The sequence below is a fragment of the Dendroctonus ponderosae genome, unplaced genomic scaffold, assembly GCF_020466585.1.
Source record: "Dendroctonus ponderosae isolate FM_Combo_2020 unplaced genomic scaffold, Dpon_F_20191213v2 Dpon_F_20191213_10, whole genome shotgun sequence".
Classification (NCBI taxonomy): Eukaryota; Metazoa; Arthropoda; class Insecta; order Coleoptera; family Curculionidae; genus Dendroctonus; species Dendroctonus ponderosae.
Window position 1 is genome coordinate 96,484 of NW_026017111.1, and position 27,991 is coordinate 124,474.

General features: G+C 41.5%; 7 protein-coding genes across 13 annotated transcripts in view; 3 read left to right on the top strand and 4 right to left on the bottom strand.

The window, feature by feature from the left end:
- The window catches only part of LOC109537240 (glucose dehydrogenase [FAD, quinone]), a 386,158-nt gene that overhangs the window by 73,732 nt on the left and 284,435 nt on the right, over positions 1–27,991 (bottom strand). The window lies entirely within an intron of this gene.
- Positions 88–2,766, top strand: LOC109537204 (U3 small nucleolar RNA-associated protein 25 homolog). The gene is made up of 6 exons (XM_019903813.2): positions 88–617; positions 686–1,308; positions 1,362–1,604; positions 1,659–2,285; positions 2,336–2,512; positions 2,571–2,766. The coding sequence occupies exons 1-6, from the start codon at positions 230–232 to the stop codon at positions 2,736–2,738; spliced, it is 2,226 nt and encodes a 741-aa protein (XP_019759372.1). The 5' UTR covers positions 88–229; the 3' UTR covers positions 2,739–2,766.
- Positions 2,754–5,696, bottom strand: LOC109537208 (putative transmembrane protein INAFM2). Of its 2 annotated transcripts, XM_019903818.2 has the most exons (4): positions 5,199–5,696; positions 4,814–5,113; positions 4,685–4,762; positions 2,754–3,145 (listed from the first exon to the last, which is right to left on the bottom strand). In XM_019903818.2, exons 2-4 carry the CDS (start codon positions 5,059–5,061, stop codon positions 3,031–3,033), a joined length of 441 nt encoding a protein of 146 aa, XP_019759377.1. In that variant the 5' UTR covers positions 5,062–5,113; positions 5,199–5,696; the 3' UTR covers positions 2,754–3,030. The 2 variants fall into 2 exon arrangements, with proteins under 2 accessions (XP_019759377.1, XP_019759376.1); XM_019903817.2 differs by lacking the exons at positions 4,685–4,762; positions 4,814–5,113; positions 5,199–5,696 and adding an exon at positions 3,506–4,646.
- On the top strand, positions 5,878–7,126 carry LOC109537206 (diphthine methyl ester synthase). Its single transcript, XM_019903815.2, has 4 exons — positions 5,878–6,124; positions 6,191–6,545; positions 6,595–6,738; positions 6,793–7,126. The coding sequence occupies exons 1-4, from the start codon at positions 5,990–5,992 to the stop codon at positions 7,035–7,037; spliced, it is 879 nt and encodes a 292-aa protein (XP_019759374.2). The 5' UTR covers positions 5,878–5,989; the 3' UTR covers positions 7,038–7,126.
- LOC109537203 (titin homolog) lies at positions 7,280–17,880 on the top strand. 4 transcript variants are annotated; one of them, XM_019903810.2, is made up of 6 exons: positions 7,305–7,518; positions 7,573–13,049; positions 13,100–13,967; positions 14,232–14,684; positions 16,021–16,286; positions 17,420–17,880. In XM_019903810.2, exons 1-6 carry the CDS (start codon positions 7,320–7,322, stop codon positions 17,582–17,584), a joined length of 7,428 nt encoding a protein of 2,475 aa, XP_019759369.2. In that variant the 5' UTR covers positions 7,305–7,319; the 3' UTR covers positions 17,585–17,880. The 4 variants fall into 4 exon arrangements, with proteins under 4 accessions (XP_019759371.2, XP_019759369.2, XP_048518044.1 ...); XM_048662087.1 differs by having other exon boundaries at positions 16,024–16,286; XM_019903811.2 differs by having other exon boundaries at positions 14,235–14,684.
- On the bottom strand, positions 17,802–20,743 carry LOC109537207 (L-xylulose reductase). The gene is made up of 5 exons (XM_019903816.2): positions 20,305–20,743; positions 19,714–19,794; positions 19,485–19,656; positions 19,112–19,429; positions 17,802–18,329 (listed from the first exon to the last, which is right to left on the bottom strand). The coding sequence occupies exons 1-5, from the start codon at positions 20,354–20,356 to the stop codon at positions 18,218–18,220; spliced, it is 735 nt and encodes a 244-aa protein (XP_019759375.1). The 5' UTR covers positions 20,357–20,743; the 3' UTR covers positions 17,802–18,217.
- On the bottom strand, positions 20,600–27,705 carry LOC109537197. 3 transcript variants are annotated; one of them, XM_048662090.1, is made up of 9 exons: positions 26,881–27,705; positions 26,560–26,827; positions 26,223–26,507; positions 25,772–25,978; positions 25,394–25,717; positions 24,934–25,335; positions 24,686–24,884; positions 23,958–24,272; positions 20,600–23,896 (listed from the first exon to the last, which is right to left on the bottom strand). In XM_048662090.1, the coding sequence occupies exons 1-9, from the start codon at positions 27,688–27,690 to the stop codon at positions 23,731–23,733; spliced, it is 2,976 nt and encodes a 991-aa protein (XP_048518047.1). In that variant the 5' UTR covers positions 27,691–27,705; the 3' UTR covers positions 20,600–23,730. The 3 variants fall into 3 exon arrangements, with proteins under 3 accessions (XP_048518047.1, XP_048518048.1, XP_048518046.1); XM_048662091.1 differs by having other exon boundaries at positions 20,600–23,895; positions 23,962–24,272; positions 24,934–25,347; XM_048662089.1 differs by having other exon boundaries at positions 24,934–25,347.

The window sequence follows — 27,991 nt, forward strand, 5'->3', positions numbered from 1 at the left end:
TGTATTAACTACCCAAACTAACCCAAACGCTGATCTCTACCTTGAGCGACGTTAAAACCGAACTGGTTGAAAATAGAAGAAGTCAGCATAGATAAAGACGAGGAAGTCAGTTCCAACTCTAACCAAATAATTGTTGTAACATTTTCTTAATCTAATTAATGTACTCGTCTTTATCTATGTATATGTAAAGCAAACCAAAAATTGGAAAGTATAGTCGAGTGCCTAAAGAATGGGCAAAAAAGTCAAATACCGAGACGTGGTTAAACGAGAGGGTCCCAAACAGGCGCTCAGAAAAGGCAACAAATCACGTAAAGGCCCGCATGGCCCCCAAAGGAAACGTGGCTTCAAGGCAAAGCCCAATTTTGCCCAAGAAAGCTCCCCGGCAGCGAAGAAACCGAAGCCAAATGAAGATAAACTCGTTGACTGTGCCGATAGTGACGAGGAGGAGAAGGACTCTTTTGTAGACTATATGAAGCTTCTCAGAGAGTCTTTCGGAGACAGACTAAGCAAAGTGAGCAACGAAGCCATCAGTAGTGAGAGCAGCAGTGAGAGTGAAGAAGAACAACACGTTGCTGAAGAAGAGAGCAACGTAGATTTGGCCGGTGGCAGTAATTCAGGTAAGCATGGGCCAACCTTTCCTCGGAAGGCTTCAATGCAAGTTCTTATCTTATTCTTGGTCAATTAGATGAAGACGAAATAACTCACTTCAATGATGTGGAATCTGAAGAAGAGGCCGCACAGGAAGATGAAATGGAAGAATCGGAAGATCCGTTCAACAAGCACGTCTGCCATGAGCTGCACCCCAGTCTGCTGGAAGCCCTGCAGGAATCAGAGGCAGGCTTATGGGAACAGCACTCGAAATCGTGGATGAGACTAGGCGATTTAGTCGTGCTCATCCCCAAATGCTACCTTAAGGAAACAGAAAAGCGCACCTTATTGGACACCACTGTCTACGCAACCCCCAGCCCCATTCCCAAGAGACTGGATGGCAGCAGTACAACCCAACAGCTCTACATTAAGGCTCAGATAGCCCCGAACCTGGTTCAAGCCAACAAGGGCCTGATCGGCCAAAACAGTCTTTTTACGCCTCTGCAACAGGAGCTGTTCTCCATAGTGAATAACTACCAGGACTTGTACTATCCAGAGCGAACGTTCGACAATGCTGAACAAATTCGCTTCGTTTATTGCCTGCATGCGGTCAATCACGTGCTAAAGACCCGAACCAAAGTGTTGCATCACAACTCCAAGCTGGCTAAAAAGGAGGATGTTCCAGAGGAGTTCCGAGATCAAGGTCTGGTTAGACCGAAGGTTCGGCGTTAAATGCTCCGAGTTAACCGCATAAAGTGAACAATTTTTTGCAGGTTTTGATTGTGGCCCCGTTCAAAGACTCCGCGCACAAGATAGTTAACACTATCATCAATATAATGTTTACAGAGGATAAAGGGAATGTGATCAAGAAGAAACGGTTTGTGGAGGATTACACTGGAGGTGAGCTGTACATGCCGAAGAAAAACCCCAAGCCTGAGGACTACGAGCGGATTTTTACCGGAAACTCCAGCGATGACTTCAGGATTGGAATCACTTTTACTAAGAAAAGCCTAAAGGTGAATAGAAATTTTCGAGTTTTTACAATGTGTAATTTGTTTGGCTTTCATTAGCTTTATTCGGATTTTTACTCGTCAGACATCATAGTGGCGTCCCCACTGGGCTTAAGGACGATAATCGGGGCCCAAGGCGAGCCTGAAAGAGACTTTGACTTCTTGACGTCCATAGAACTGCTCGTTCTAGATCAAACGGACGTTTTCTTCATGCAGAATTGGTTCCATGTGTCGCACATCTTCGACCATCTGCACCTGCAGCCCAAGGCACTGCACGGCACTGATATATCGCGAGTCAGACTCTGGTGCTTGAATCTGTGGGCCAAATTCTATCGACAAACTCTGATATTCAGCGCTATCAGGCTGCCGCATATTGACGCACTTTTCAGCAATAAATGCTTGAATTTCGCGGGTAAAGTTCAAGTGGCCAATAAGACCGAAGAAGGGCATATCAATCAGGTGTATGTGCCTTTGCAGCATGTTTTCCGCAAGTTTAATGCCAGCACGGCGGTTGAAATGATTGAAAGGCGGTTTGAGTTCTTCATACGCAGCGTTTTGCCGCGGCAGAAGGACAACGCAATGAAGCAGACGCTGATTTTCATTCCCAGCTACTACGACTATGTGAGGATCAGGAACTACTTCAAGAAGGAGGATCTGAGCTTTGTGCAGATATGCGAGTACTCAAAGGTAACGAGAGTGTGCTCAGAAAAATGGGGGCTTAGGTTTGGAGGTTTTAGGACGCAAAAGTGGCCAGAGCTCGGGACATGTTCTTTCACGGAGACGCGCACTTTCTGCTGTACACCGAACGCTACCACTTTTACCACAGGATACGAGTGAAAGGTATCCGGCACTTGGTGTTTTACCAGGCTCCCACTTACCCGCACTTCTACTCGGAAATGTGCAACTTGATGCAGGCAAGTAGATTGTCGATTTTTCTAATCCTAAATTAACTTGGTGAATCTGTTTTCGCAGGAAAGTAACATGAACAAGAAGGTGGGCAGTATGGATCAGATGTCCGTCACTGTGATCTACAGCCGGTTTGATCTACATCAGGTGGCTGCGATTGTGGGCTCAGAAAGAGCGGCGCGATTGCTCAGCTCGGAGCGGGATGAACACATGCTGCTCACTGAGGATAATTGAATGAATTAAAATTCCTTTGAACACATAATACTGAGCGTAGTTCTTTGGCATCAACCCAGGTGTTTTTGAATTTTTTTCTCAGTTTCTATTTCAGCACAACGGCACATTAGCAAAGTTCTGCGCCTCTAAGATCAATAAAATAGCCACTATTACTTCTTAGTAATGGTTCCTAATACAGTCTAGCACACTAATTTTTAATTACGCTTAGTCTAAGCTGGGATAGGGATATTCTTTGAGTAGTTTATTCAAAAAGAAGCTGTTCTTTCGCGTGTCTTCCAAGTCGCTAAAATCCTCATCCTTCCATTTTAAGTTCATATCCGGGATGGGGGATGTTGGACGTTCTGTTGTTGTAGTTGTCGTTGTTGTCGTTCTCATGCTCTCCATTAGTCGAATTTGCCTTTGAATTTCTGGAAAAACCGCAAAAGCTTCAAAAACCGTCAATAAATAAAGTTGAACAAAATCATTATTTTTTGAGCCGTAAAGGCCATGGTGCATCTCTTATAGATGCATATGTGTGCGAGTGAAATGACATGTGCGAGCCACGTTTTCAAACAAGAAATCAGTTTTATTTAATAAAAATTTATTTATGAAATTGTTAAGACTTTCGGGGTGACTTCAGAGTTTTTAAGCGGCCGTCGTCAATAGAAATTTCGGAATAATAAAAAAAATAAAATCAATTTAGATCAAAAAAGGGTAAAATAAATTTAGAAAAAAACCGGGTAGTTTCTCTCGTTGGAAGAAAATAATGTTTGTTTATTTTTATTTACCTGCTAAAACTATTTCGCATTTATTGCCCGAGAAATTTTGCTGTTTTGCAACCAGTTTGGCCGCCACTCTTTGAGTGCCGTTCCACAGAAAAACGTAATACATCGAGAGCATGATTGCGGCCAAAGACACGAAAAACACATAGGCCACCACTGTTAAAACGCGCACGATTTTTTTCTTGTGTTTCGGCTCGTACAGTCGATCTTTGGCCTCTTCGCCTGCAAATTTCACAGAGGGAGGCTCGAGAATGGTGGCTGTTTTCCATTGCTGCGAATCGCACTTGGTCAGCTTGATCCCGTTCGACTTGCAGGACATGCTTAGGCCGCAATCCTCACGGGAAACTCGCTCCACTTTCCCGAATCGATCATTCTAAGGAAATCTGTGCCGGCCAAAATTAGGGCTGCATTATTGTTGTGATTTTACTGCAGTTCACTGGCCGCGAAATCGATTTTCCGAGACAATCATATGGTCCTGCAGGCAGGCATTTTCAGTGCGCCTGCCCTGGCGAAAGGGCCCCTAAAGAGTGTCTGTGTTGATTTTTCCAGACTGGTATTTCTCTAACGCGAGTGGCTCACATCTTCAGAGTTACTAACTATATTGTGAACATACATATACTGGGTGTCCCACCGGCGATTGTTGACTTACTTTACTTTCAATGGGTCACCCCATTAAATAATATAATTTAATTTTTTCCTGTGCGGTTTCGGACCTAAATTGTCCTCCAAACACAGCGGGTTCCATTCGATCAATCGCCAATTAAACGGCAATTCAATGCAATGTGCACACTTGTATGTGTTCCCGGCCAGCATAATCTTATCGATGGAATATTACAGTCTAATAAATGAAGCTGTAAATCGATAGGAAAAGTACACAGTGTTACGTAGGAAGCCCGGAAACAAGTATCGATTGCCGCACTTTATCCCTTCGTAGGGCTGCTGGCCTGGCTACGTGCCAGAATGCCAATGTTTCAATTAGACTAATTAAGTGCGACTGCTTTTTCGCTGTCTCCAGCCGACTGTTTTGCCTAGTGTCCGTTTGGACTTTGCCACTAATTGCCGCTAAACACGGGAATGTTATTTATGTTTTGAAATTGGAGTAAGAAATTGGCCAAATTTGCGTGCCCCTAACGAGATGTTTGCGCCAAAGAAAATAAACATTCTGTTCAGGTTGTAACGACTTACCGAAACGTTTCGTTTCGCGCGCTTTTTTGGTTGATGGGCCCCAAAGTGGACTCCTGCAGGGTTCCAAAAATATGAGATCTAAAAAAAATTGTTTTTAATTGAGGATTTAGACAACAGTGCAAAGCTTACTCATGAGTATTGTTAGGCTGGATAAGATATTCCGGATGGGCAACGGCTCCAGTCCCAAAAGCCCCAATATGGGGCCGGCCTTGCCACATAAAAATATAGTAGATTGAGAGCAGAATAGCAGCCATTGAGACGCTGAGAACGTAGGCCATCACCGTTAGCACTCTCAGAGCCTTCGGCTTCTTCTTCTGCTGAAATATGTCGCCATTCGGAGAGTTATCGGCCTCGCTAATCTCTTCTTGAAGGGACATAGTTAAGGCCGTAACAGTTACATGTTTGTTTAGCTGCCGCCTGTAAACAAACCTGGAAAACGCGGACAAATCAGAGGAAATATCGCGCCGATATCGTTTTATACTGGACGAGATAATCGGATAAAAAACAAACTTACGAGCGCCAAACAAGACCGAAAGGTTTAGACGGCGGCAAGTTATGTGCGTCGGGACGGCGAAAGTTCCACACACATTTTGCGAATGTTGTTTTTGCTTTTTATAGCGTCACCGTTACACATGCGCTTTTTCTGGTATTACATTATCAAATTAAATTATTTTACTTGCGCCATAAGTGATGGGAAGGTACCTACGTAGAAGAACGGGAGCCGCGTACGAAACCTCAGTATTTGATCCATTCGAACTTTCGCGAATCGGCGGCGGAAATATATTTATAAACAAACGTTTTATTGTCTAGTTTTAAATAGATTATTGGACTTTGGATTTTGGCGAACTGGCGTTCATCGATTTTTATCCAAAATTGCTTGCGGTGGTTTTCAATGAGTCGAAAACCGCACCTCCTCGAGAAACACCACTAAGAAAAGTCACTTCACTTTTTGAATGTTTGTACAGAGACAAGTCTTCTGGTCTCTGGTATGTAAGCAGTTTCTTTCAGGCTACTGAAACTCATCCAAAAGTTTCAAGTCTGTTCAAAAAACGTCAAATTTAATACATGGCAACTAGTGATCCAGACATCTATGCGTCACTATGTATCTACAGAACCCACCTTACTGCTGCTTCGTTTTACTACACGGTTAATTTATGTCTGATTACATGAAAACCAATGAAAACGTTAAATCAGAGACAAGTCTGTTTGTCTACTTGTCTCTGGTTAAATCACCCTCGGCAACCGTGCAACCACTAGAAACAGATTGAGGTTAGGTTAGCAACGTTATTTAAATAACTTTGAACAATGTTCTACATAATCGGGCTCGGGCTCGGAGATTGCAAAGATATAACCGTTAAAGGTCTGGAGATTATTAAAAGCTGTGAGAGAGTTTACCTAGAAGCGTACACATCGATTCTAACCTGCGGAACTGAAGCACTGGTAAATTACTGTCCCCAGCAAGTGGGGGCCGAAAGTTAACGTTTGAAAAACCCGGTGGCTTTGCAGGAGGAATTCTATGGCAGGAGATTAATAGTGGCTGATCGAGACCTAGTGGAACAAGGGGCTGATGAAATTCTTCAAGGGTCTAAGAGCGCCAATGTGGCTCTGCTGGTAGTGGGAGACCCCTTTGGGGCAACCACTCACACCGACCTGGCGCTGAGGGCTGAGGAGCAGGGCATTGAGGTGAAAGTCGTGCACAATGCCTCAATTCTGAACGCTGTGGGATGCTGCGGCTTGCAGCTCTACACTTTTGGTGAAACTGTATCCATCCCTTACTGGATTGGCGGCTGGGAGCCCGACAGTTTTTACGAGAAAATTTCTAAAAATTATAGCAATAAACTGCATACGCTGTGTTTATTAGGTAAGTTAAACTCTATCAGTTGATTAGTTAGGTTTTAAATCCATTCTAGACATCAAGGTGAAGGAACCCACTTTGGAGAGTCTGACGAAGAAGAAAAAAGAGTTTATGCCCTCCCGTTTTATGACGGTTAGTGAAGCCAGCCAGCAGCTTTTGAAGATAATGAAGAGACGAAAAGAATCTGGCTGCCCATTGGGTAAGTTTCTCACTTAATTTTTTTCTATTTAAGTGAGGATGGTTTCTGTCACAGAAATCGCCGAGGACAATATTTGCATAGGCTTGGCCAGGGTCGGCTCGGACACCCAGAAAGTCACCGTCTGCTCTTTGAAGGAAATGGCCGGAGTGGACTTAGGAGGGCCGCTGCATTCCCTCATTATACCCGCTCCTGTTTTGCACCCTTTGGAGAGCGAATATTTGCAAAAATTTAAACATGTGCGCGAGATATACAATTCAACTGCGCCCACAAGCGAAAAAAATTCTGAAACTTCCACATAGTAGACAATAAGCATTAAGATTTGTACGATTCCTAGCCAGGATAGGAATAGAAGCACTAACATTTTTGTAAATAAAACAACAAAATCGAATTTTATTTCTCAGACTAAAAACCCTTTTCCCACTTCATTAAAATTCAGAAGGTCACCAAAGGTGGTTTACCCTTAGAACGATGTTTGTATTCGTCCATATAGCAACGAGCCACTGCGGCAAATATAGATTAAACTGAGTCCCTTGAAAATCATAGTTTATGCTGCGTTTTCGATGTAAAGGCGCCTCTAAACGATGCCTTCTATCTTCGAACACTACCCCGATAAGGTGGGCATGATCGTGAAGAGAGTCAGTGTCCCTGTGGGACTCGAAGAACTAATGGAGGGCCTCACTAAGGCGGTTCTGCTGCAGAAGCCCAAAGATCTCTACGTGTTTGCTTCTGAGTACTTTTCTCGCCTCATTGTCTTGCGCCAGCAAACCTCCAATCAGAAAAGTAAGTAATTCTCTTTTCTGTCGTTCCCTGCTTAATTCACCTCCCCCTTTCCAGCCTATCCCGTTCGAACTGTTCAATCCGTCTCCAAAGTGAACATGCCTCAAGGGAAGAAAACCCTCCCTGCCAGACCTTCTAGGCACGTTGCGCAACAACTCTCAGCAGCCCAGAGGAGCGGATGTCGCCCCCCTAGACCACCTGAGCAAAAGCAGAAGAAAGAGCCCGCTCCGAAGGATCAACGGCAGAGATCTATCTCACACCCGGTCAGGTCCAGCTCCAGTGATTCTGAAAAAACTGGAAAACAAGCCAGAATAAGGCCTGACAAGAAAGTCATACCATTTAGTAAAAGATCGAGCACTAGAGCGCCAAAAGCTCTGACTCAAATTTTAGACTCGGATGTGCTTGCATCGAGCACCAATCTACCAAAATTAAACCCTAAAGATAAAAGCCGCAAAACTCCCTTGAAACAAGAAGCGACAGTTAAAGATCAAGTTTCTCAGGCTGCTGAAGATACAGCAGGACTTAAGCAGAATGAAGATTTAGGTGCCTTGAAGCCAGAGTCAGTTACCACTAAACACTCACTTGCTGAAGAGCGAGCGACGCCTAGAGAGACGAACGAAGCAGCATCTTCAAGCGTAGAAGCTCCTATTGAAAATACAACAGCATCTAAGGGGAACAATGAAACATCAAGCGTCAACTCAGATGAAGCAGTTGCAACAGCATTTTCTGAATATTCAGCTAAATCAAGAGAAGCGAATGATTCAGATGATTTGAAGCATGACGCTGTTGAAGCTACCGCCGCACCTAAAGAAGATAATGAAAAATCTGACCTGGAATCAGAGCCGACAGCTTCAAGTGAAGTCGCAGAGAAACAGACAGGGACATTTGGTAAAGATTTTGTAAAATTCAGAGAGAAGAATAAAGCTCTTGACTTAGAACAAGAATCCACAGATGCAAATTCACCTCCTAAAAATAAACCAACATCTAAACAGGACAATGGAGAACAGAACTTAATATCACGACGAACAGCTACACTTGAAGATTCAGCAATTGAAGATGCATCAACATCTAAAGAGTACATTGGAGAGTCGAGGTTGAAGCAAGAGCCAAGAGATAAAGTGGAAGATGCAGGTTTGAAACAAAAGTCAACGATTACGACTGCAGACGTAGCCGAATTTAACGTAAACAATAATTTATCTGACTTGAAGCAAGAATCAATTGTAATTGAACATTCAGCTTTTGAAGATATCGCAACAACTAAAGCGGGAAATAGAGAAACGAGCTCAAAATCAGATGCAGTAGTTAAAGTTGAAGACTCATTAAAACTCCAAAAAGGTAACAAGGCCCTTGCCTTCAAACAAGCGTCAATAGTTGACTTCACTGAAGATTCAGCTCCTGTTGAAGATATAGCAATATCTAAGGAGGAAAATGAAGCGCCGAACTTTAAACCAGAAGAAGCAACAATTAAAAATCACATTGAATCAAGAGAACAGAGTTTACTTACAGCTGATAAGGACAACGAAGCCCTTGATTTACAGAAAGAACGAGATGCTCTAGCTAATAATAATACTCCAAGCGCAGACAGTTTTCCTCAAGACGCCAAAAAAATTCCAGAAAATTCCAATAAAGAAGCTTTACAATTTCCACCTTCAACTTCCGAGCAATCAAATGACGATCCGGATAAAAGAATGCTTGTCAGACATCATTCCGCTGCTCCCCTTCTACTGGAAGAAAGCAATGAAAGGTGCATACAACATGAATCTGCAAAAGTAGATAATATATTTAAAGAAGGCCACAGAGTCGCCACCAAAGAGACTTTCGTGGATATGCAAATGAAGCAAACAAGTGGATCAGACGACATCCTTATAGTTACAGTGTCAGAAGATTCGTCCGAATTCGTTAAGGAAAAACCAAATGAAGCAGTCAAGAGCAACGTGCCCGAACCCACAACGTTTTTTCGGAGCTCTGAAGAACTGGTGGCTGAAGAAGATAAAGAAATGAATTCTACTACTAGTGATACTTCAACCAAGGCGCTGATAGGCGCCTTCAATCAAGAAGAACAAACGGAACAAACGAAGGAGTCGTTGAGAGTCGCCACTGCTTTAAGCAATGAAGCTCGAGATGAAAAAACCACAAACACCAAAGCTTTGCTGAATAGCTTCCTAAACTATGAACAACAGCACGTTTTCAAGCCGCCCATTTCTTCTAAAATTGAAGACTTGGAAGCCACAGGACAACAAACTCTGGAGCAAGATTGGAAATCGTCATCTTCGTCATCAGACGTTCAAGATCACGTCCTTCTGAGGCAGGAGAGCTTGATGGCTTTTAATTCAGTTAAAGAGCTTCTGGACTTAGATGCCAACAGGACGCTGATGGGAATAAAAATAAGTCAATCTGGATCCACAGATACAGAAAACTACTCTGGTCTCAAGCTAATCATTGCAGATGGCGAGGAAAGCGATGGCGGTGCTACAATGAGGACTGAAAGACGCAAAAGAGGAGCCACAAGTGAAGATATGGTTAAGGACGCTGAAGGAGATGATGGAACAACAACTTCCAACGGTGAAGCAATTGAAGAAGACACCAGACCTGTTGAGAAAGTCGGTGTACAAATTGGTAAAGCGAATTCCACATCTCTATTAGAAAACCAACAGAATCGTGAAGACTCCTTGATGCTGAAAAAAAGGCCGAAAATTGGCGACATTGACCAAGTCGCTTCAGTTATAGAAGTGGTGAAGCATATCTATGGAAGCGAAGCTGTGAATGCAGCTAAGTCAGCTACAGTTAGCCAGTACCTAACCACCTTCTTGGAAAACGAGCAGAAGCATGTATTTCTCCCAAAAACCATCGGAAAGTCCAGTGCTAATGAAAAGAGGAAGTCCAACAGAGAAAGACCTCTGTCACAAACAATTGTATTAAACGAACGGAATGCTTCGAGCCAGTTCAGAAGAACCAAATCAGTCGGACTGATCAAGACTAGAGAATTGGAAACCAGAAGTAAAATTCCAACTTCGGCTCGAAGATCAGCTGTTAGGCGCCCCTTGGTGAGACAACTGGAAGCCAACAGCAAAGAACTAGAGGAAAATTTGAACTTCAAAAGATCCGGCTCAAAGGAAGATTCCAGTAAAACACTGGAAAGTGCAGATAACGCCTTAATAGCAACAACAATTTTTCAAGGGGCAGAAGGAGAACCAAGCAAACAAGACGGAAGTATGACAGATACTCTAGTGGAAGATACAAGCACAAACGTGTTGGCCGTTAAGCAGCTTCTGGACCAACTGGCTTCAGTAGACACACCGACAATTAATGAAGATAAACCAAACTCTTCTTCTGCCTTTGAATGTCAGCAGGAAGCAAATGAAGACATTATTATTCCACGTTCTTTAACTACCATAGCATCGGCGAAAGGTGTTGAGAAGCGTGATGAAAGCGGACAACCCCTTAATGAATCAAGCAAAGAGACAAGTGAATCAGTCTTCCAAAGCCATGTTGAAACTGAAGGCGACAAAGGAGTCACAGAAGATCAAAGTGAAGACACTTCTAAAGAACGAAATGGAGCAGTTGAAAAATCTGAAAATTTTGGAGTAAAAAATATCGAAGAAAGTCAATCTGTTTTAAAGCATCAGAGTGAAGATAATTCTAAAATGGCATTGGCCGAAGATGTTATGAAGGAACAACGCGACAATGATAAACGACGTACAAACAGGCCCAAAAGCGTGGTTAGGCTTGAAAATGCGGACTCAGGAGTAGACGAATCTAAGGAAGAAAAAGAAGCAATTGTCGAAGCCATAGAAGCCTCCAACCAAAGCTCTGAGGCTGTTTCGAACTGTCCAGGTAAAGATGAAGCTAAAAAAGGCCATTTGGTGGAAAACAAAAACGATAATAAAATAAGCGAATCGTTGTCAGATAATCTGGAAAAGAGCAAGGCTGTTCTTCACGAAAATATCGAAGAAGTAGGTGAACGCAACTCGAAACATTGCATGGAAGCAGGAGAAGGAGTTTTGCTAGAGGTAAATCAAGGCCAAACAGCTCTAAACGGACAGTATGAAGATAAACGTCAAGAAGAAAATTCAGATATCTCGGAAGATGTTTTATACTGTGAAGAAACAGCAGAAGCAACAGACAAAGAATCTAGTTTAGAATGCAAAATTGAAAAATCAAGTGCTGAAGCATCTAAAGAACACAATGGAGAACCCACAAAAGGAAGCATAGATTTTGTTGTCCTGAAAGATTCAGAAGAAACAAAAAACACATCGAAAGAAGAAGCAAATCCAGAAAGTAAAATTCAGCTTCAACCGAAAGAGTCAACAGATCAAAGTGGTGTGACATCTAATAATGAAGAAAAAGATACAGAACCAATTAAAAGCGCGTCTAAAAGAGAAAATGTAAGTCGAACAGGTGACATTGAAAAACTGGAAGTAGGTGAAAAGTTAAAAATTACAGAGTTTAATAAAGAAGGTAAAACAACAATTTTGGACTCTCACTTGAACGTTGAAGGAAAACATGCAGGCACAATTAAATGCTCGTCTGGAGAAGAAGAAGAAGAAAATCTAGTGGGTAAAACCGAAGAAGCTCATCCAAGTGTAAAATTTGAAACTGAAGATTCAACGAAGCAAAATGATGGGGCACCTAATAAAGAAGATAAAACAACAGATTTGGACCCTGGTGTAAACGCTAAAGAGGAAAAACTTGCAGAACGAATTCAAAGCGCACCTAAAGGAGAAGAAGAAGCAGATCTAGACGAAAAGCTGAAAACTGAAGAATCAAAAAAACAAACCGATCATTCACCTAAAGGACTTCGTGGAGAAGTTTTAGAAGATCAAGTTCAAGCTGAAGAAGAATTTGCAGAAAGAAGCGTTTTCGCATCTGAACATAAAAATACAGAACTAATTAAAGACACACTCATAACAGACGAAGCCATTCTGGGAACTGAAATTGCAACCGAGCAAGTGAATGAGTTAAAACCTGAATATCTCGCAAAACCCATTACTAGCCATGGGAAAGGAGCAGAAGGCAATTTAGAAATTCCGAATAAATCAAGCGAAGCAAAGATCGAGAAAAATGAAGATAATGAAGCTATGAACGATCTCCATAAAAATAGGAGCCAAGTGGTAAATGACATTTCTCAGCAAGAACTTACAAACCCATCAGGAGAGGAAATTGCGACAAAGATCGTTGTCCAAACTGAAGAGAGAGAAAATGATGACAGATCTGTAGAAGTAAAGGAAGAAATGTTGAACGGACAAGAGACTGATGAAGATTGTGCAACTATTTCGGCTGGAAATACAAGCAGAAAAATTGAAGGAGCGCAAAATGAAGAAGCAAAACATCAACAGTCAGAAAACAATCACGCGTCAATAAGTGAAATTGATATAGACGATAATGCCGAGAAAGAAGCACGATTAAAAGATATTCTTGAAGGAAATTGGGTCGGTTCTTCCCCTCGAAATGATGATGTAAAGGCTGCCATCACAATTCAAGCCGCTTGGAAAGGTTTCATTACCAGGAAGATTCTGAATCAGTCAAAAATCCAGGTAAGTTTAATTTCCTATTTCTATTTCTTCCTTTAACCAACTTTTTTCAGCGCGATGAAAATCGGACAGCTGCTAAAATCCAACCAGTCTTCAGAGGGTTTGTAGACCGGTTGAAGTTTGAAAAATTAAAACCCATCCAGGCTGTAAAAGAATATTTGGATGACCCGGGGGTTGAAGATCCTGCAATGGATAAAAACGTTGCTAGAGCCAATAAAATAGTTGAAGGAAAGAAGGCCATAATAGAAGGAGAAAATGCTTCCCGGCCTGCGGAGGAAGATTTGGACATTCAGATAGAGAATTCTGTAGCTGAAAAACCGGATTTTTACAGGTCGAATACAGTTGTAGAACTCCAAGTGATTAAATCGACAATCCCTCCTTTGAGTGATGATAAGGTGGAAGATACAAAGCCCGAAAGAATCAGCTTGGAGCGAGACCCCAACAACAATTCTCAAGAGAAAGCAGAGCTGGAGCGAGATGTTAAGGAAGCAGTTGAAGGTATTTTGAACCAACTAGTGGATGAAAAAACCTATGGGCTCCCCGGGAAATGTCAATGCGGCTCTCACGATCAGCAGCTGGATGATCTGAGCAGTGTTGAATCAGCGGACTCTGTGGTAACTGTGGTGTTGAAGCCTAAAGACGAAACGAAGGTGAATCGGGAACAAAACAAGGAGTTGCCCAGTCGAGCGTTGTCCACCAGCTCTTTAGAGGATCGCGTGGAGTTTATCGACCACGTCCAGAACTCGCTGCTGGATCAACTTTCAGGAAAACGAGTGGATTCGTTCCAGATCGACCATCTGGAGAGAGAGTTGCACGATGTTGCCACAATGTACACCAGTCAGGACGATAATCCGAATTCCCCCGAACCAATGGAGTATTTCTACGAGTTTGATGGGTTGGCAGGCTCTTCACACACAAGCAGTAAGTCTAAAGAAGAAAAATTTATTTTTCGAAAAGCAGCTGCTCGGAGTCACTTCAATTTGCGGACAGTGACGGACAAATAAACTTCCGTCAACATAATGCTTTCCATTGGAAAATGGAAGAATCCTGTTCTGCAACGGGTTTCATATTGAATTCGATTATCTTCAATTCGGTGATTTTTGGGATTTGCAAACCCCAAAAATCACCTATTGAATAAACAGTGAAATAATCTCAATGAATGATCCAATATTAAAATATATTTAGCAGTTTTCGCACCTGAGGAAGACAACGTGTACGAAACGAGAGGTGTCCGGACTCCGTTGAGAGAGTTGCCCGATATAGAGGAAGAAGCCGAAACGAAGGAAGATGAAGCAAAACGTGAAAGCTCCAACCAATCCGTTCAAGACGCAGACCTGATGGCATCAACATTCAAAGAAGAACGGACCGAAGGTCTGCAGCACACCAGTGAACTGCACGATTCAGTGTTGGTGGCTGTTAAGCTGAACGCAAGCGAAGAGCAGCCGAGTAAAGATCTAAAGTTGATCGAAGAAAATGAAGGTCTGAGACACACCAGTGAGTTCCACGACACTGTGGTGGTTCCTCTGCCCAGTGGCGCCGATATGAAGATCACCAACGATTCCAAGCAGTTGCTTCTAGAAGGCCCCAATCGAATCCACACTGTGGACAGTGGTAACCAAACAGTCCAGCAGGCACCAGGTCAAGTATTTGTTATCATAGTAAGTGGACTTCACCTTGTCATTTAATGCACTCCGCCATGGTCATCCGAGTCACCAAAATACCGCTTGACTTTGCGTCAAATGAGCACGAAAATACGTTTCTTTGATGAAAAAGCAACGTGCGTCAGAGGTTGACAGACTCATTAAGAAAAAAATTAATCCCCATCGTGCCAGAATCCGATCCAGCCGGCCAGCGTCGGTGCTAAGATCAAGCGCAGACGTCTGGTTAGGCGCTCTGGATACGCCTCTGTTCTTCCGTGCGAAAATAGACGTTTTGGTGAATCTGGAACGGCCGTGACGTTCGCGTTTGACTACTCAGTGAAAAATCGAATTTTTAATAAGTAGCTAAAAATATCCAGAAACACGTTGCTGCACGGAGTTTTACGTATGCCGATCGATTCTTGCAATTGGGACCATTTACTTATGGAAGGAACCACAAACTGTAAAAAATGGCACGCGAGGCCTGCTTTGGAGGGCACAAATAAAAAACTGATTTACAATAATCAAGTTGAAGCGATTTTTCTACTTTGTTTCGGAACATCGACACTTCAAAATTGTTTAAAAATTTTAGTTGTATGTGACTTTTCAAAGCCATGTGTTTAGACTGGAGTGTCTTCTAAGGATGATAAACATTGCAAATTGATGCCTGAATTGAAAAAAAATCAAATTTGTCAGAGCTTTGACTGAAGACTGAAAAAGCATGTTTAAGACCCGCATTTACCAAAATTTAGGGCCAGTTTTACATTTATTGTTGCGCTATAAATTTGTGAGGATCAGAAACGGTACTTTTTTCCAATCAAACGGAAAACGAGGCGCCCCTGGTCTCCTGACGCGATTCTTGCCAGTATCTGGATGCAAATCCTGGAATACTACTAAATGTTTGTTTTCTCTCGGAGCGATTGGAAACATCTCGCGATAGTTTATAGGCGCCTTACAGTGTTGTTTGGCACACAAATTCAGTTAATTAAACTCCCACAGGCTAATAAGCGTCGTCGTCCCACTTTACAGAACAAATAAACACGTTTCCACAGGTATTTCCTGCCAGTATCTACTACCAAAATATACATGATCCAGTTTTTTGTCATGAGGGAAACAAGCATCTTATTGATTAGTTCCTGTACAAGTTTCAAAATACACGGTGGATCTAAAGGGCGCATGCAACTGCTATGTACAGAGTGATCGAAGAATGACTACTTAGGTTACAACTTACTACAAAGGTTTTAGTACCTAGATGTTCAGATATTCGAGTGGCGTGTTTTTCTGTTTCAACGTGAAATTTTCCAAATATCAAGAACAAGATTTGCATTGAAATGCAGCAGGTGTTGAGGCCGTGACGTCGCGACGCCCTGAGGCGCAGGCGTCGCTTAGAGACACCGCGCCTGGCCAGCTTCGAGCCGCTTCGAATCAGTCGCAAACGTCGCGCTTTGCTAGCGGGGAAATGGAAAGTGGGCAGGCAAACAAGAGAAGAAACAACGCGATCAACAACAACAACTGCAACGAGAAGAACATGGAAACACAAGCAGCCACTAAGATCCAGGCTGGATTCCGGGGCTACCAAGTGAGGAAACAGATCAAAGCAAAGGTGGGTTTCAGTTCTTTTCTCGTTTTCAGCCAATAGAGCGCGACTTCCGGTGAATCCATATTTCCCTTTCGTACACATACACACATAGCTGTTCATTCAATGAAAACTAACTAGGTAAAAGGTCAATTCCAGCCACTTAAAAATTGATGATTTGTGTTCGCTTCAATTCATTCGATCCAAACTAGTGCGGGTTTTCACATCGAGCAAACATGGTCTTCATATGTGATGTAAGTGAGCACTTTATGGTCGCTTGCCTAATCCCAGTCACGTAGAATTCATGTCATAAGACTCACCTTAGTGCGCTGATAATGCTGAATTTTTCAGCTTTTAGTTGACGTCAAAGTTAACTTTTTTGCTATTTTTACCGCACTGTATTTTCGGATAGTGCGATCCCAGCTAATGGAAGATGGACGCAACTAACCCCGTACCTACACATTGTGGCAAGGTCAATGCTAAAAGCTAAAACAAGCGATTCATCAAGAAAAGCAGCTAAATGATGTTTTTAGTGCATTAGCTGATCTAATTGATGCTTGTTTCGCACTACTTTTCGTTGCTTTTGAAGTGATCGATTGTAAGCTCGTTTTTTATTCAGTGCAATGCTTTCAAGGGTCAAGGCTTTGCGGTATCCACCCGTATTCATTTTCTATCATTTGAAATATTGAGAAATGAACATGAAGAAATGAAAATTTAATTGAAATTTTCAGTACTGGAAAATAACGACGTATCAAATAAACAAAAAGCACTTCAAATGCGGCTGAGTATTTAAAAAACCAGAATAAAAACCTGTCCGAATAATATATCGTAAAACTAGGAAAAAAATTCAAACATCTTATGTTTCTATAACGATTTTATGTTATGCCCGACATCTGTAGATAAGTACCCTGCTTACAGTAGGAGTGGCAAATTGTAAACTTTACTGGTTAAATAGTTACAAACAAAATGGGTTATATTAACTAATTCCGTTAAATTCGAGGTCGTGTTTCCAAGCAAAGCACTGCGTACGTAACAACGCATGAATTCCCAGCAATTAAATGCCCAATTAAAGCCTTAAATTAGCTGGCAAACATTGTAAAAGAATAAAGGTTTTCTCGATTTGTGTGGCAACTTTTATGATTGGGATTATTCGGTTTCAGAATGCTGCAGTTGACCAAAAAAGGCAACTAAGGAAGCGCAGCTCGAAGGAAAACATGAAAGACTCCGATCTAGAGGAAAAGTCCGCCGTGAAGATCCAGGCAGGAGTTCGGGGTTTTTTGGTACGCAGAAGACAGAAGAAGGTCAATTCTTCAGCATCAGCCTGAATCTTCACATTGGCAATTTTTTGAAGCACATTCTTTAGTTAGTGTTAGGGTTAAGCTGTCTCGATACACAAAGATACCTGTAGAGAGTAGTTGAGTTTCTACGCTTTTACTCTGGCTGTAGGCATTTAAACAGTAAACCGTCGTTTTAGCATTGTATTTTGATTTTCACTCAGTATTCATAGGGTTAGTAGAGAGCGAAACTTGTGGAAAACTACTGTTTGGTTTCAGAGTTTAATTTACAAGCAACATTTTGTATAGGTAGTTTTAGCAACGATAATAAACATTATTTAACGGTTGGTGCTGTTTCTTCCTAAAAGCCCCGACCGGATAACACGCAGATAAATTGAGTTTTTTTCAGATGTTCAGAATCTACGAAGTCTAGTCCCAATCGTTATTGCAGTTGCCACTATTTATTTCTTCAGCCTCACTACGCAAATGACACGAACAATAACGACCCTGAAACCGCCTGTAAATCGGTTACAAGTTCATTTATATTTATATTAAAAGGCGCCTGGATATCTAATTTAAGAATTCTTGTCGACATCCAGTTTCCAGTCAACTAATGCAGAAATGTTGGCATATTTTGTATTGTTTCATTGAAATTAACATTAATTTTGGCCTCCCGAGATGAGTTTAGCAGGAGAGAAAACCGCCATCCACAGGCAAACAATGTCCGGTTATCATACTGGACTTGTCACTTAGCAGGAAGACGACAGCATCGATCACGTCGTCAATTTGAGCAAATCTGCAAACGAAAAAACTATGCAGGACATCAACGAATGTGACTATTAATGGAAGCCATTAAAGTGTACAATTGAAGGCGAATGCGCTTGGGAAGAAGCAAAACCGTATTCTTGACAGTTTCACTTGAAAAAGAATCGTTGTGTTAAAAAAATTGTTATGTATATACCACAAAATGGCAACATTCACAAACCAGTTAAACCGCCATGATGCTGTGAACTGAGGTCACACCTTTAGAAGTGAAGGTCACAACAAGAGAGACAAGTGCTTGTCTCTGACAACAACCAACCTTTCATTTGAATAAAAGAATTGCGTAAAAAGTAAATAAAGTTTGACAAAATATCCAAATTGAACCGATACCAATGCTTTAAACTACCCAAGTTAAGGCGAATGCGGTTTACAAACCGCAAAACTTAGTTTTTATTAATGGCTGTGTCAGAAACCGTAGGCAATGACGTTAATGTCACATTGATTAGCAATGTCTCATAGGTATCTATTTCTGGTACGTGGTAGCCAACACTAACATTTACAAAAACACTAAAATTATCTGTGTATATCAGATACTAGCCAACAGAATACGAAACGTAGGGTAGATGATTAAAACCTCATTAACAGATCCAACCAAATGCATTGTTGCCGCATTTCTGATGTAGTTTTTGTGAGTATCTCAGTATTTTGCGAGAATAGCTGATTTTTTATGCGCTACCTATAAACCCTCAAACAAGACCTGCGCTAAAGTGACACTCATTTCGAAGCATCAGAAATGAAAAAAGCATAATCGCTTACCTTTGTAGAGGTATCTTCGCCAACATGGCGTATCTGGTGGTGGGATCAGCCCAAGCTTGGAGTCCGAGAGGCGTCATAACAACTGTAGGATTCACGCAGTTGATGCGAATATTCTTCGGTCCAAATTCGAGCGCTAAAGTGCGAGTAAATGCATCCACAGCCCCTTTAGATGCTGCGTAAATTGTGTGATTGAGCAAGCCGGCTTGTGAGGCTTGCGAGGAAATATTCACGACGGATCCAGCCGATTTCCTTTCCACCAAATCAGTTACTACTGCTTGTGTTACTGAGATCAGACCTTTAATGTTTACGTCAAATATCCTGCAATTAATTGGCAAGATAAAGCAATTAATGGACGATAAAACCGCTGACGTACCTTTGGTAGCTTTCCTCGGTTATTCCTGCCATTGGGGCAATATCCACCAATCCAGCTGAGTTTACCAAGTAATCTATGGGCAGCGAAGACTTGACAGCTTCCTGAGTGGAGCGCCAGTCAGCTAAATCAGCTACGCGTGTAGCTATGGAGGAAACCTCAGTTTTTAGGCTGGCTGAAAATCATTGACGTTATACAAAGCTTTCATTTATCCTTAGTTTAAACTACTTGCCTAGGCCTTCTTCAGATAGATCCAGAGCGATCACAGTGCCCCCAAACTGCGCCAATCGCAATGCGACTCCCCTACCAATGCCTGTTGAAATAAGTTCTAACTTCATCTGGCAAGTTTGAAAAAAGTGCAATTATTGAAATCGCCATAGAAAACTTTCTCCTGACAACTAAACTAAATTTGTCTAGTTCAAGACTGATTGAACTGAAAATGAAAGTTGGAACGTAGCAACGCATCGCAGGGCGGTCCGGATGCTTCCATAAATAGAGGCTCATATGGGCGCGAGTGAGAAAACCGACGCAAGCTACGCTCTGAAATGACAAAGCCAGTTTTGGTTTAATGAAAGTCGATTCATAAAATGGGTAAATATTTTCACTGCCAAAATCCTAAAAAAATGTTTGCGGCGCGTGATTGCGAAACGTCAGGCAGAAATCCTTTCCTACGACGGCTTAAAAACCCGAAAAACAAAACAGATTCAATTCTTCAATAATTTTGTTTATTGGTTCTTTCGATTATTCAATTCATTAGCAGATACATAATATCTCGATTGTAAAACGATTCGATCCCTAAGTAAGTAGGCGGTATGGGACTTACCTGATGCCGCGCCCGTCACCAGAATCCGTTTACCTTCAAAAGAAATGTTCATGATTTCGCTTTGGGCGATTAAAGTTGTGTATTCATTTTTCCACTTACAATGAATTCGGCCCGATAAGTTCTACTAATAATCAATAAATAGATAAAGAACGTTCGGTATCTAGAAGTGGGAAAATATCAGCGGCGTAATCAAGTGCAGGCTTTAGGGGTTGAAGAACAGCGAACGCTATTTAGGCAGCAAAAGACTCAGCTGCTGAGTGAGGCTTGCAACTTCCCGATAAATTTCTTCACAAAAAACATTCACACTTAAATAGGTTATTTTGTCTGCGAAGACTTTACACGAAAAATAATATAATTTTAAAACACACGTTAAAACTTCTTGATACGAATTGAAGATAATTCGGCTTAATCAATGATACTCAATGAGATGATTGATTGCAGAATAGTAAATAAAACAGTTTTTGCCTTATTTACTCAATTTAATCACTTGAATAATGTTGATTCGGTTAACTAACTCTAAATTTGAAGTGATTAGATAACCTGATAATGTTGAGTGCTTTTTGGCTAATTTGGATTCTTTCCATTTCAAATTTCAAACCTTTTGCCCTAATCGCAATATTTTTCCTTTTTTACGGCGTTTAAACCAATTATCTGTTTGTTTACAATTTCTGCTGGCGAATTTTTCAAAAATCATTACAAGCTGGGTAGGGAAAAAGCATAACTTTTATTATTCAAGTTTATACGCAGTTTTTCTTTGGAATAAGAAACGTTTTAAAAATCTTTGATAAAGCGCCCAAAATGTACATGAAAAAGTTTGAAAAATTCGTCAAGAATTCACCGGAAATGTGTCAAAATTGGATTTTTTCATTGTAATAGAGCCATTAGTAGCGTTAAAACCAGCTGCCTTTTTCCAATTTCAACTAAGTAAATTTTCAAAATCCCATCACACTCTGGGAAAAGCGACAATCCAGAAAAATAACGTTTGAATGATTTATTCGGACGTCCATTGTCTGCATGGTACACAGATAAAATAATAAATCATTGAAAGTCTTTTTATTTCATCATTTGCCTGAAGATACAATCAACCGAAACGTTGCAAGTCAAGCCAGCCAAGAAAGTGTCGTTTTTCTCATATATGTTTGTTAAAAAATTGCAAAGTGTTGGCTCATTTTTCATTCAGCTGGCAATCTGGCGCTCACTGTTTCATCTTCTAAGAGCCATTATGCCTCGGCAGTCTCCGGTTACGCGTTATTAATATCATAAGGGAATAAGCAGCCTTTATAACCCAGCCCCAGCCAATTTTCTCCTCGGTTTCCCTCGAGGCGTGTAAACGTGGGGTAATTGTTTAATTATAGAATATAATCTGGGCGTTCGCTTATAGTGCTTAACACCGCAATAACGTCGGTTGTTTCGGAACGTTTCTTCATCTCAACCCATTTCCTTTACAAATTTTTATTGAACTTTGATGAGAATTGTCTGTTCTTCAATTTTTTCTCAATATCCCCAAAATGGATTAAATTAGCTGAGTTGTCTTATCTGAGTTGACCTCTTCAATAGAACGTCCCAAAAACTGTTTTTTTATTAAGGACTTTACGAGAAATTGCTAACGTCTAAGGATTTTTTTAGCAAAAGGAGCAAAAATGTGTTCATTTCAGACATCGTGAAAGTTTCAACGAGCGTATCTCAGAAATGGCAGAGCGTGTCACAAACTACGTTTTTTTTTTATCAGATATGTAGGTACTTTATAAGGAATTACAAACGCCTGAAAATCTGGAAACCAAAATGTCAGTTATGCCCAAAGCTCCAGAATCCCATGCAAAAGCGGTTGAAAATAGTCGAGCTGGGCTTTTTCGTTAAGATAACGACTCAAACATAGAAGACAAAATCCACAGATAAATCAATTTCAAGAAAACTATTTATTATTTAGTGAGTCATCTATAGAGAAAACGATCTCCTCCACGGCGTTAGAATAATTTTCGCCAATTAGGGAGGATGAAAAATTGTTTATTTTCAATGAACACTTCGTATTACGCCAGGATTTACACTTTTATTAGGGTGAATTCCCGGGCGTGCTATTAGTGTCCCTACGTTATCCGCCCCTAGTCCGACGGCTCACTTCTATACCGAGAAAAATAATACGGTTCAACCTTACGGCACGACACAATTATCTCGTAAACTTAAATTTGTGTCCCTATTTTATTTGTTTTAATTTCAAAGGGTTTGTTTGCTTTATGTTGCTCATTTGGTCTTTATTCGACGTTCCACCGGACTATATTATCGTTTCGCATCCTCGGTCTTGCCACTCTTGCCCTAATTGAGCTTCATCAAAAAGACATAACCTATGAACAGATAAAAGCAAAATTATCAGTAGTTGAAAACCGTATGTAGGTATCCAAGAAACTGTTGGAAATAGCTTGCTCATCATTAGAAGCTTTTGGATAGAGGACTTCAAGAGCTGTACGCGCAAATACCTGCTTTGGCATTTTTTTCTTAAACAATTGACAGTTATAAAAAACTATACGAGATAAGTTAACAAAACCAGGGTGGCCCAAACTCGCAACTCGAAGGCCACTACAACCATGCTGAATAAATTAGGGGTTCGCATTGCATTGATTTGCACGAGAGGGATAAATGTATTTTTTATGGTTTCGGCACAACTATTTATCACCGGAAACAACCATTTTTCAGTTTAACATCTTTTTAAACAATAATGCATTTTTCAGATAGTTGATAACAGTACAGACACAATAATAAATCCCATGAATTTAATCCATTCTGATGGAGTCGTTGGCTCTTAATTAATTTGAGCGCCGCAGGGAAAAAAAACTAAGAAGCCAAAATTTAGTACCTCTTAACACCACTAATAATGCGCTTTTTTAAATTCGGCCTAAAAGTGTTTACTATTTCGGGCCCAATTAAGCAAGATAATTTTAAGTGTTTAAGTGTTTTACAACTTGATGTGTTAAATCGGGGGCTTTATTCAGCCAATTAAAACCGAATCGAAACAGTAGCCTAAACAAGGGGCGCTCGCCTAATAAAGTCAAATGGCTTAGCATTCATCTTCCATTAATTAGAATAGTGCGCGGTTAAATGGATATTTTGAAAAAATATTTTTGCACAAAAATTCAAATATTGTTAAGGGATATTTACAGTAGTGAATCTCCCAAATAGAGGGAAAAGTCTTTACGCTGCGAATTCGGCAAAATTGTCTTCCTCCACACAGAAAGACTGTGAGAGCCGAGCTTTCCAACTCAGGTCCCTTACTACAATTCGAATAGTTTTCAGTACGACTTTACGGGTTTCAAAGTGCCCCCAAAATGGAAAGGCGGTTTGTGAGAATCCGTCGGAAGACTTCCGCCTTCTGTCGGCACCTATAAATGAGTTTTCAAGGAGGTTGTTGTGTTGTCAGCTCTTTAGCAGTCCGTTTTATGTTGATTTATTGAGACAAACCAGTAAATAAAATGCAATATAAAATCCAACAATAAGATCAGGTTTCTTGGCTTTTTGCGCGACAAAGTAGCCGGCACTTGCTTTGTTTCTTCTTTGCCTCGCCCTTCTGGCTCGATTTGCTTTCAGCCCGACTGCTCTCTCCTATAAAATTTGAACACTTCCGCAAAGTTTCTTTTCATTTCCGCAATTGCTTACTGAATTGAATACTTGAATTCTTCTGGTTTTTCTTCTTAGTACTTTCCTGCAACCCGAACTCCTTCAGCAAGCTAATCTGGCTCGCTTTACACTTGCAAATGTCCAACTCACTAAACCGTTTATGTGGAGCATATTTGGGAGCTAACAGTTTTTTGCCAAGGTTCCAGAGAATTGCAAACGGGAAAATGAAGAAGAACACCATGTTGATGGCAAACTGCGTTGGAGGTGCCACGTTGTTCACTTTTTTGCCTGTTTCTGGATGAATCGCCCAACCTTCTTCGTCGTAGATTACTTTTTCCTGCTTTAATTCAGGCTCATAATACCTTCATAGGTGAAAGAAAGAATTATGTTGAAAAAATAGATATGAGAAAAAAACCGTCGCGAAATCTAGGCACTTTGTATGGGACCATTTGAAGCAGCGAATAGATACATAGATAGATACACACAGGCATACGAGCCACTGAATAGCTCTGAAAAGTCTCTGTTTGGACTTTTTTCTAAAGTGAATAACAAGAGAGCTACTGGACATTTTTGGGTTCGAACCAAAATTTCCATTCCTCATCATGGTCTGATGATAACCCTGAGTAGAGCTAGAAACTTATCGAAATAACAGATCAAAGTGGACAATGCCTTCGTCATTTCAACGGTTATTGATCTTCCATATCTGATGGGATTAGCAGGAAATTTAAACAAAATTGATTGTATCTTACCCCGCAATTTCCTCACTAATACTCACTGATTTAGCTTCTTGGGAAGTTCTAAAATTCGATCCAACCCCCAAAGGCCAATCGGCAATACGCAACATCCCACAGCCGCCTTGATAACCCCCATATACCAGAGGGTGAGGCAAAAGTAGAGCACAATGTGCAACATGACCGACAAAGAGTCGTCGAAAAATGAGTAATTGACCACTTGCGTGGTAATGGGCATGCCCCCTATAGCAACAATGCTGCAGAGGAGATAAACAGTGTCCTTTCAAAGTACCTTGAAATCCTGCTGCGTGGTACTGCTCAATTTCCATAGGGGTGCATTTGAGAACATAGTCGGCGCTGAAGCAGACACATTGGCAGTACCAGACGCAAATGCAGCGGTCGCTTTTTTGGAAACGAATTCTTCGCACCGCCACCAGCTGTTGCTTCATATTGAACACCTCCAAAGAACAGTAGAAGTTCGTTAAGGGCAGCTCGCAGTAAATCTCCAAGGTAAAAATATGCTGATGTTGAGGTGCGATGAGAACCGGCTGGGAGCTGATGCTTCCAAAGCTGGCAGGAATTTCCAGAGGACACGCTCCTATTCCCACAAAAAACACACTGGTGACCAGGCCGGAGTTCAAGATTTTCACTGTCACTGTTACTCGCTTTGGATTCAATGTTTCCGTGTAAACTTCTGCAAATTTCCCTACCAAACCATCAACGACCGCTTGAAAATTGAGAAAATTTCCTACCGGTGATCATTGCCAAAGCATCTGGTTTTAAGATTGCGTTCATATCAGCAGCAAAGTTGATATTTACGTTGCTGGTAACAGGGGGCAGATAATACATGTACAGAAGCTTATTCTGGGTCTTCTTCGAGCTTCCATTGCAGGGCTTGGAGCGTACTGGCTCGGCCGGCAGCAGCCCGTAGTTCTTCAGGAAATAACAGCCTTTTCTTCCGCTTGTTTCCAAATCGTGGTCGTGCTGCCACATTTGCCTCGGCTGGTTCTGGAGGCAGGAACCGCGATCGTTGTCGCAACGTCTCGGCTGACGCGCAAACGCCTCAAACCCCACACCTTCAAACTCTTCAATATCATTCAGCCCAGTTAACAGTTGTAACCAAGTGGTACCTGCTTTGTTGCACGATTTGCCGCTGATGTCGATATCGGTTTCCCGCACCACCAGATACTCGGACGGTCCGCCGCTGGCCTCCGGATGTTGGTTTTCCTGCGGGTTTCTTCCAGCCACTTCAGGGATGAGGAGAAAGTGGCTTTTACAGTCCAACGCAAATTCGCTGTCGATTTGCTCGTTTACCGAATAGTAGGCCAAGATTGTGCCTGAAATTGCAGACTTGACAATTTTAGGTTTGAAATTGCAGCGGAAATTTCTTATAAAACCCAGTTAAATACAGTTCTCGGTAGGTGGAGCCGAGAAGATTATGACGCCTGGTGGAATATTTTGAACCTGATTACCTACGGTTGTTCAAACATGTTTTTCATCTTTTTAGAATTTAGGAATCATTGGTGAAACGTAAGTAGTAAAAGTTGAGGTACTGAAAGATTTAGGACGACCAAAAATTACCTTCCAGGTTGGCATATCGAGGATTGGCGGTGCCCAGAACAATGGGGGTGCTGCTTACTCTCCTCCAGGAAATGCGACTGCCTCCCATTCCCACTTTTTCAAAAATCTTGATCTCCAACGAGTGGCTGATTTCTGGATGAACGATTTTATACATGGAGTACCAGACGTCGGAAAATTCCATGCAATGAGCGCTGTCGTGGTAAGTCTCCGGATCGACGTTTGGAGGTGTGTAGTCGTCGTTGCAATCTTGCCCTCCCCTTCTATGGAGCCTACTCTTGTGCCCCTCTTAATGGGGAGTAAAATGAGAGACCACCACCACACACCACTCTTGACCTACCTTTTTTATCCTTCACAAGGTGACGCCCTATTCTTGGAAGATTAAACCTGCCCCCAATTAGGTTCTCCGCATTGCTCAGATCGCTCCCCAATAGCGGATTTTCAGCAGGTTTCGCTGGATCGAAGTTGGCTAAGGCCATTTCTGATATCTCCTTCTGATCCACGTGCTTCAGTTTGTCGTCTAATGGCAAAGAACCTGCTATATCTGTAGGATCTTTGGAGCTACGAGGCGACTGGCAGGAGCAGCAAAACCCAGTACTGTATGGAACCTAAAAATACCGCAGGTTAGCCAGGTTTTGTCGAACTCTGATAGAAACCAGACTTCTTGATTTTCGTACTGTAGAGTTCCACAAGTGGCACTAGTTGAGTCGGTGCTGCATCCAGAAAATCTCTCATTGTTTTTATTGAGAACCTTCTCCTGAGGCCCTGAGTTGACCACGTTCTCAAAAACCAAATCGTACACCTGATAGACCGGCTTCTGAGTCACCTTGAGAACATATGGGTTCAGAAGCTTCTGCTTTTTATTAGTCGCCGGATCGAACACATGATCCAGCACAATGTATTGGGGTTGGCAATTGGTCAGGCCTCGGTTCTTCACTTTGAGTGTGAGCGAAAGCTTCTTTTCGCAACTTCTGAGCATTTCGTCGTCGGCTTGTTGGTCGCATTTGCTTCGATGCTCATTCGTCCTCAGGTTAATCGCTCTGGTATCATTGGCGGCGCATTGAAATGTGCTATCGCAGTCGCATGTTTTTTGCTTGGGACATTTGGAGATTGTGGCTTTGATTTCGAAATTTGTCGCTTCCAGTTGGGTTTTTTCGATCGGTCCAGTCTGTCGATTCTCGGATATGCGTGCATTTCCTTCTAGAATGTTCTGAGTACTGAGGCTATCCAACGAGGGCGGTTGGTAGAGCGCCAGCGCTGTTTCAATGAGGACAAGTAGAAAAAACGCCATAACAGATTGATAAATCTGACATTGCATGACATGAAGCAATGTCAAGCAAAGCACAACTGTCTTTGGCAGTGCTGTCAGAAGTAGTGGAAAATGGATTTCTGTAGGTAGGATAGCAATGAGGAGACCATTTGGGAATTTTCTGTACCTACGTTTGAAGTTTGAAAGCCCATAAGAGCCCATGCAAAGTTTTGGATTGGAAAAAAACAATTCACTTTGGTATTCATTTTGTGTAGGGACCTATACAGCTAAGGTCCAGATCACTTTTGTATAAAAAAATGCATTTTTATAAAATATTCGGACAGTTAAAAAAACATAGCCACACAAAATAAACCCCTAAACATGGAATCAAAAACCTTATATTGCCATCAGAAATAACGATGGAGACATTTTCAGATCTCTACCTATTCTCTCTTATTCAGATAATTATCTAATAGATATATTTCAATAGAAAATATATCATTCCCTTTTTTTTTAATCTACG

Excerpts from the sequence above, each read along its gene's own strand:
- LOC109537203 (XM_019903810.2), top strand. The coding sequence starts at position 7,320 with ATGCCTTCTATCTTCGAACACTACCCCGATAAGGTGGGCATGATCGTG. Across the intron at positions 7,519-7,572 it reads GCAAACCTCCAATCAGAAAA|CCTATCCCGTTCGAACTGTT; the intron begins GTAAGTAATTCT and ends CCCCCTTTCCAG. Across the intron at positions 16,287-17,419 it reads GGAAACAGATCAAAGCAAAG|AATGCTGCAGTTGACCAAAA; the intron begins GTGGGTTTCAGT and ends ATTCGGTTTCAG.
- LOC109537208 (XM_019903817.2), bottom strand. The coding sequence starts at position 3,818 with ATGTCCTGCAAGTCGAACGGGATCAAGCTGACCAAGTGCGATTCGCAG. Across the intron at positions 3,146-3,505 it reads ATGCGAAATAGTTTTAGCAG|AAATTCAAAGGCAAATTCGA; the intron begins GTAAATAAAAAT and ends CGGTTTTTCCAG.
- LOC109537204 (XM_019903813.2), top strand. The coding sequence starts at position 230 with ATGGGCAAAAAAGTCAAATACCGAGACGTGGTTAAACGAGAGGGTCCC. Across the intron at positions 1,309-1,361 it reads AAGGTCTGGTTAGACCGAAG|GTTTTGATTGTGGCCCCGTT; the intron begins GTTCGGCGTTAA and ends AATTTTTTGCAG. Across the intron at positions 2,286-2,335 it reads AGATATGCGAGTACTCAAAG|GACGCAAAAGTGGCCAGAGC; the intron begins GTAACGAGAGTG and ends TGGAGGTTTTAG.
- LOC109537207 (XM_019903816.2), bottom strand. The coding sequence starts at position 20,356 with ATGAACATTTCTTTTGAAGGTAAACGGATTCTGGTGACGGGCGCGGCA. Across the intron at positions 19,657-19,713 it reads TCTATCTGAAGAAGGCCTAG|CCAGCCTAAAAACTGAGGTT; the intron begins GCAAGTAGTTTA and ends AATGATTTTCAG. Across the intron at positions 18,330-19,111 it reads GCGAAGATACCTCTACAAAG|ATTTGCTCAAATTGACGACG; the intron begins GTAAGCGATTAT and ends TTTCGTTTGCAG.
- LOC109537197 (XM_048662089.1), bottom strand. The coding sequence starts at position 27,690 with ATGGGCTCTTATGGGCTTTCAAACTTCAAACGTAGGTACAGAAAATTC. Across the intron at positions 26,828-26,880 it reads TACAGTACGAAAATCAAGAA|GTTCCATACAGTACTGGGTT; the intron begins GTCTGGTTTCTA and ends CGGTATTTTTAG. Across the intron at positions 24,885-24,933 it reads CCACGCAGCAGGATTTCAAG|GGGGCATGCCCATTACCACG; the intron begins GTACTTTGAAAG and ends TTGTTGCTATAG.
- LOC109537206 (XM_019903815.2), top strand. The coding sequence starts at position 5,990 with ATGTTCTACATAATCGGGCTCGGGCTCGGAGATTGCAAAGATATAACC. Across the intron at positions 6,125-6,190 it reads CCTGCGGAACTGAAGCACTG|GAGGAATTCTATGGCAGGAG; the intron begins GTAAATTACTGT and ends GTGGCTTTGCAG. Across the intron at positions 6,546-6,594 it reads GCATACGCTGTGTTTATTAG|ACATCAAGGTGAAGGAACCC; the intron begins GTAAGTTAAACT and ends AATCCATTCTAG.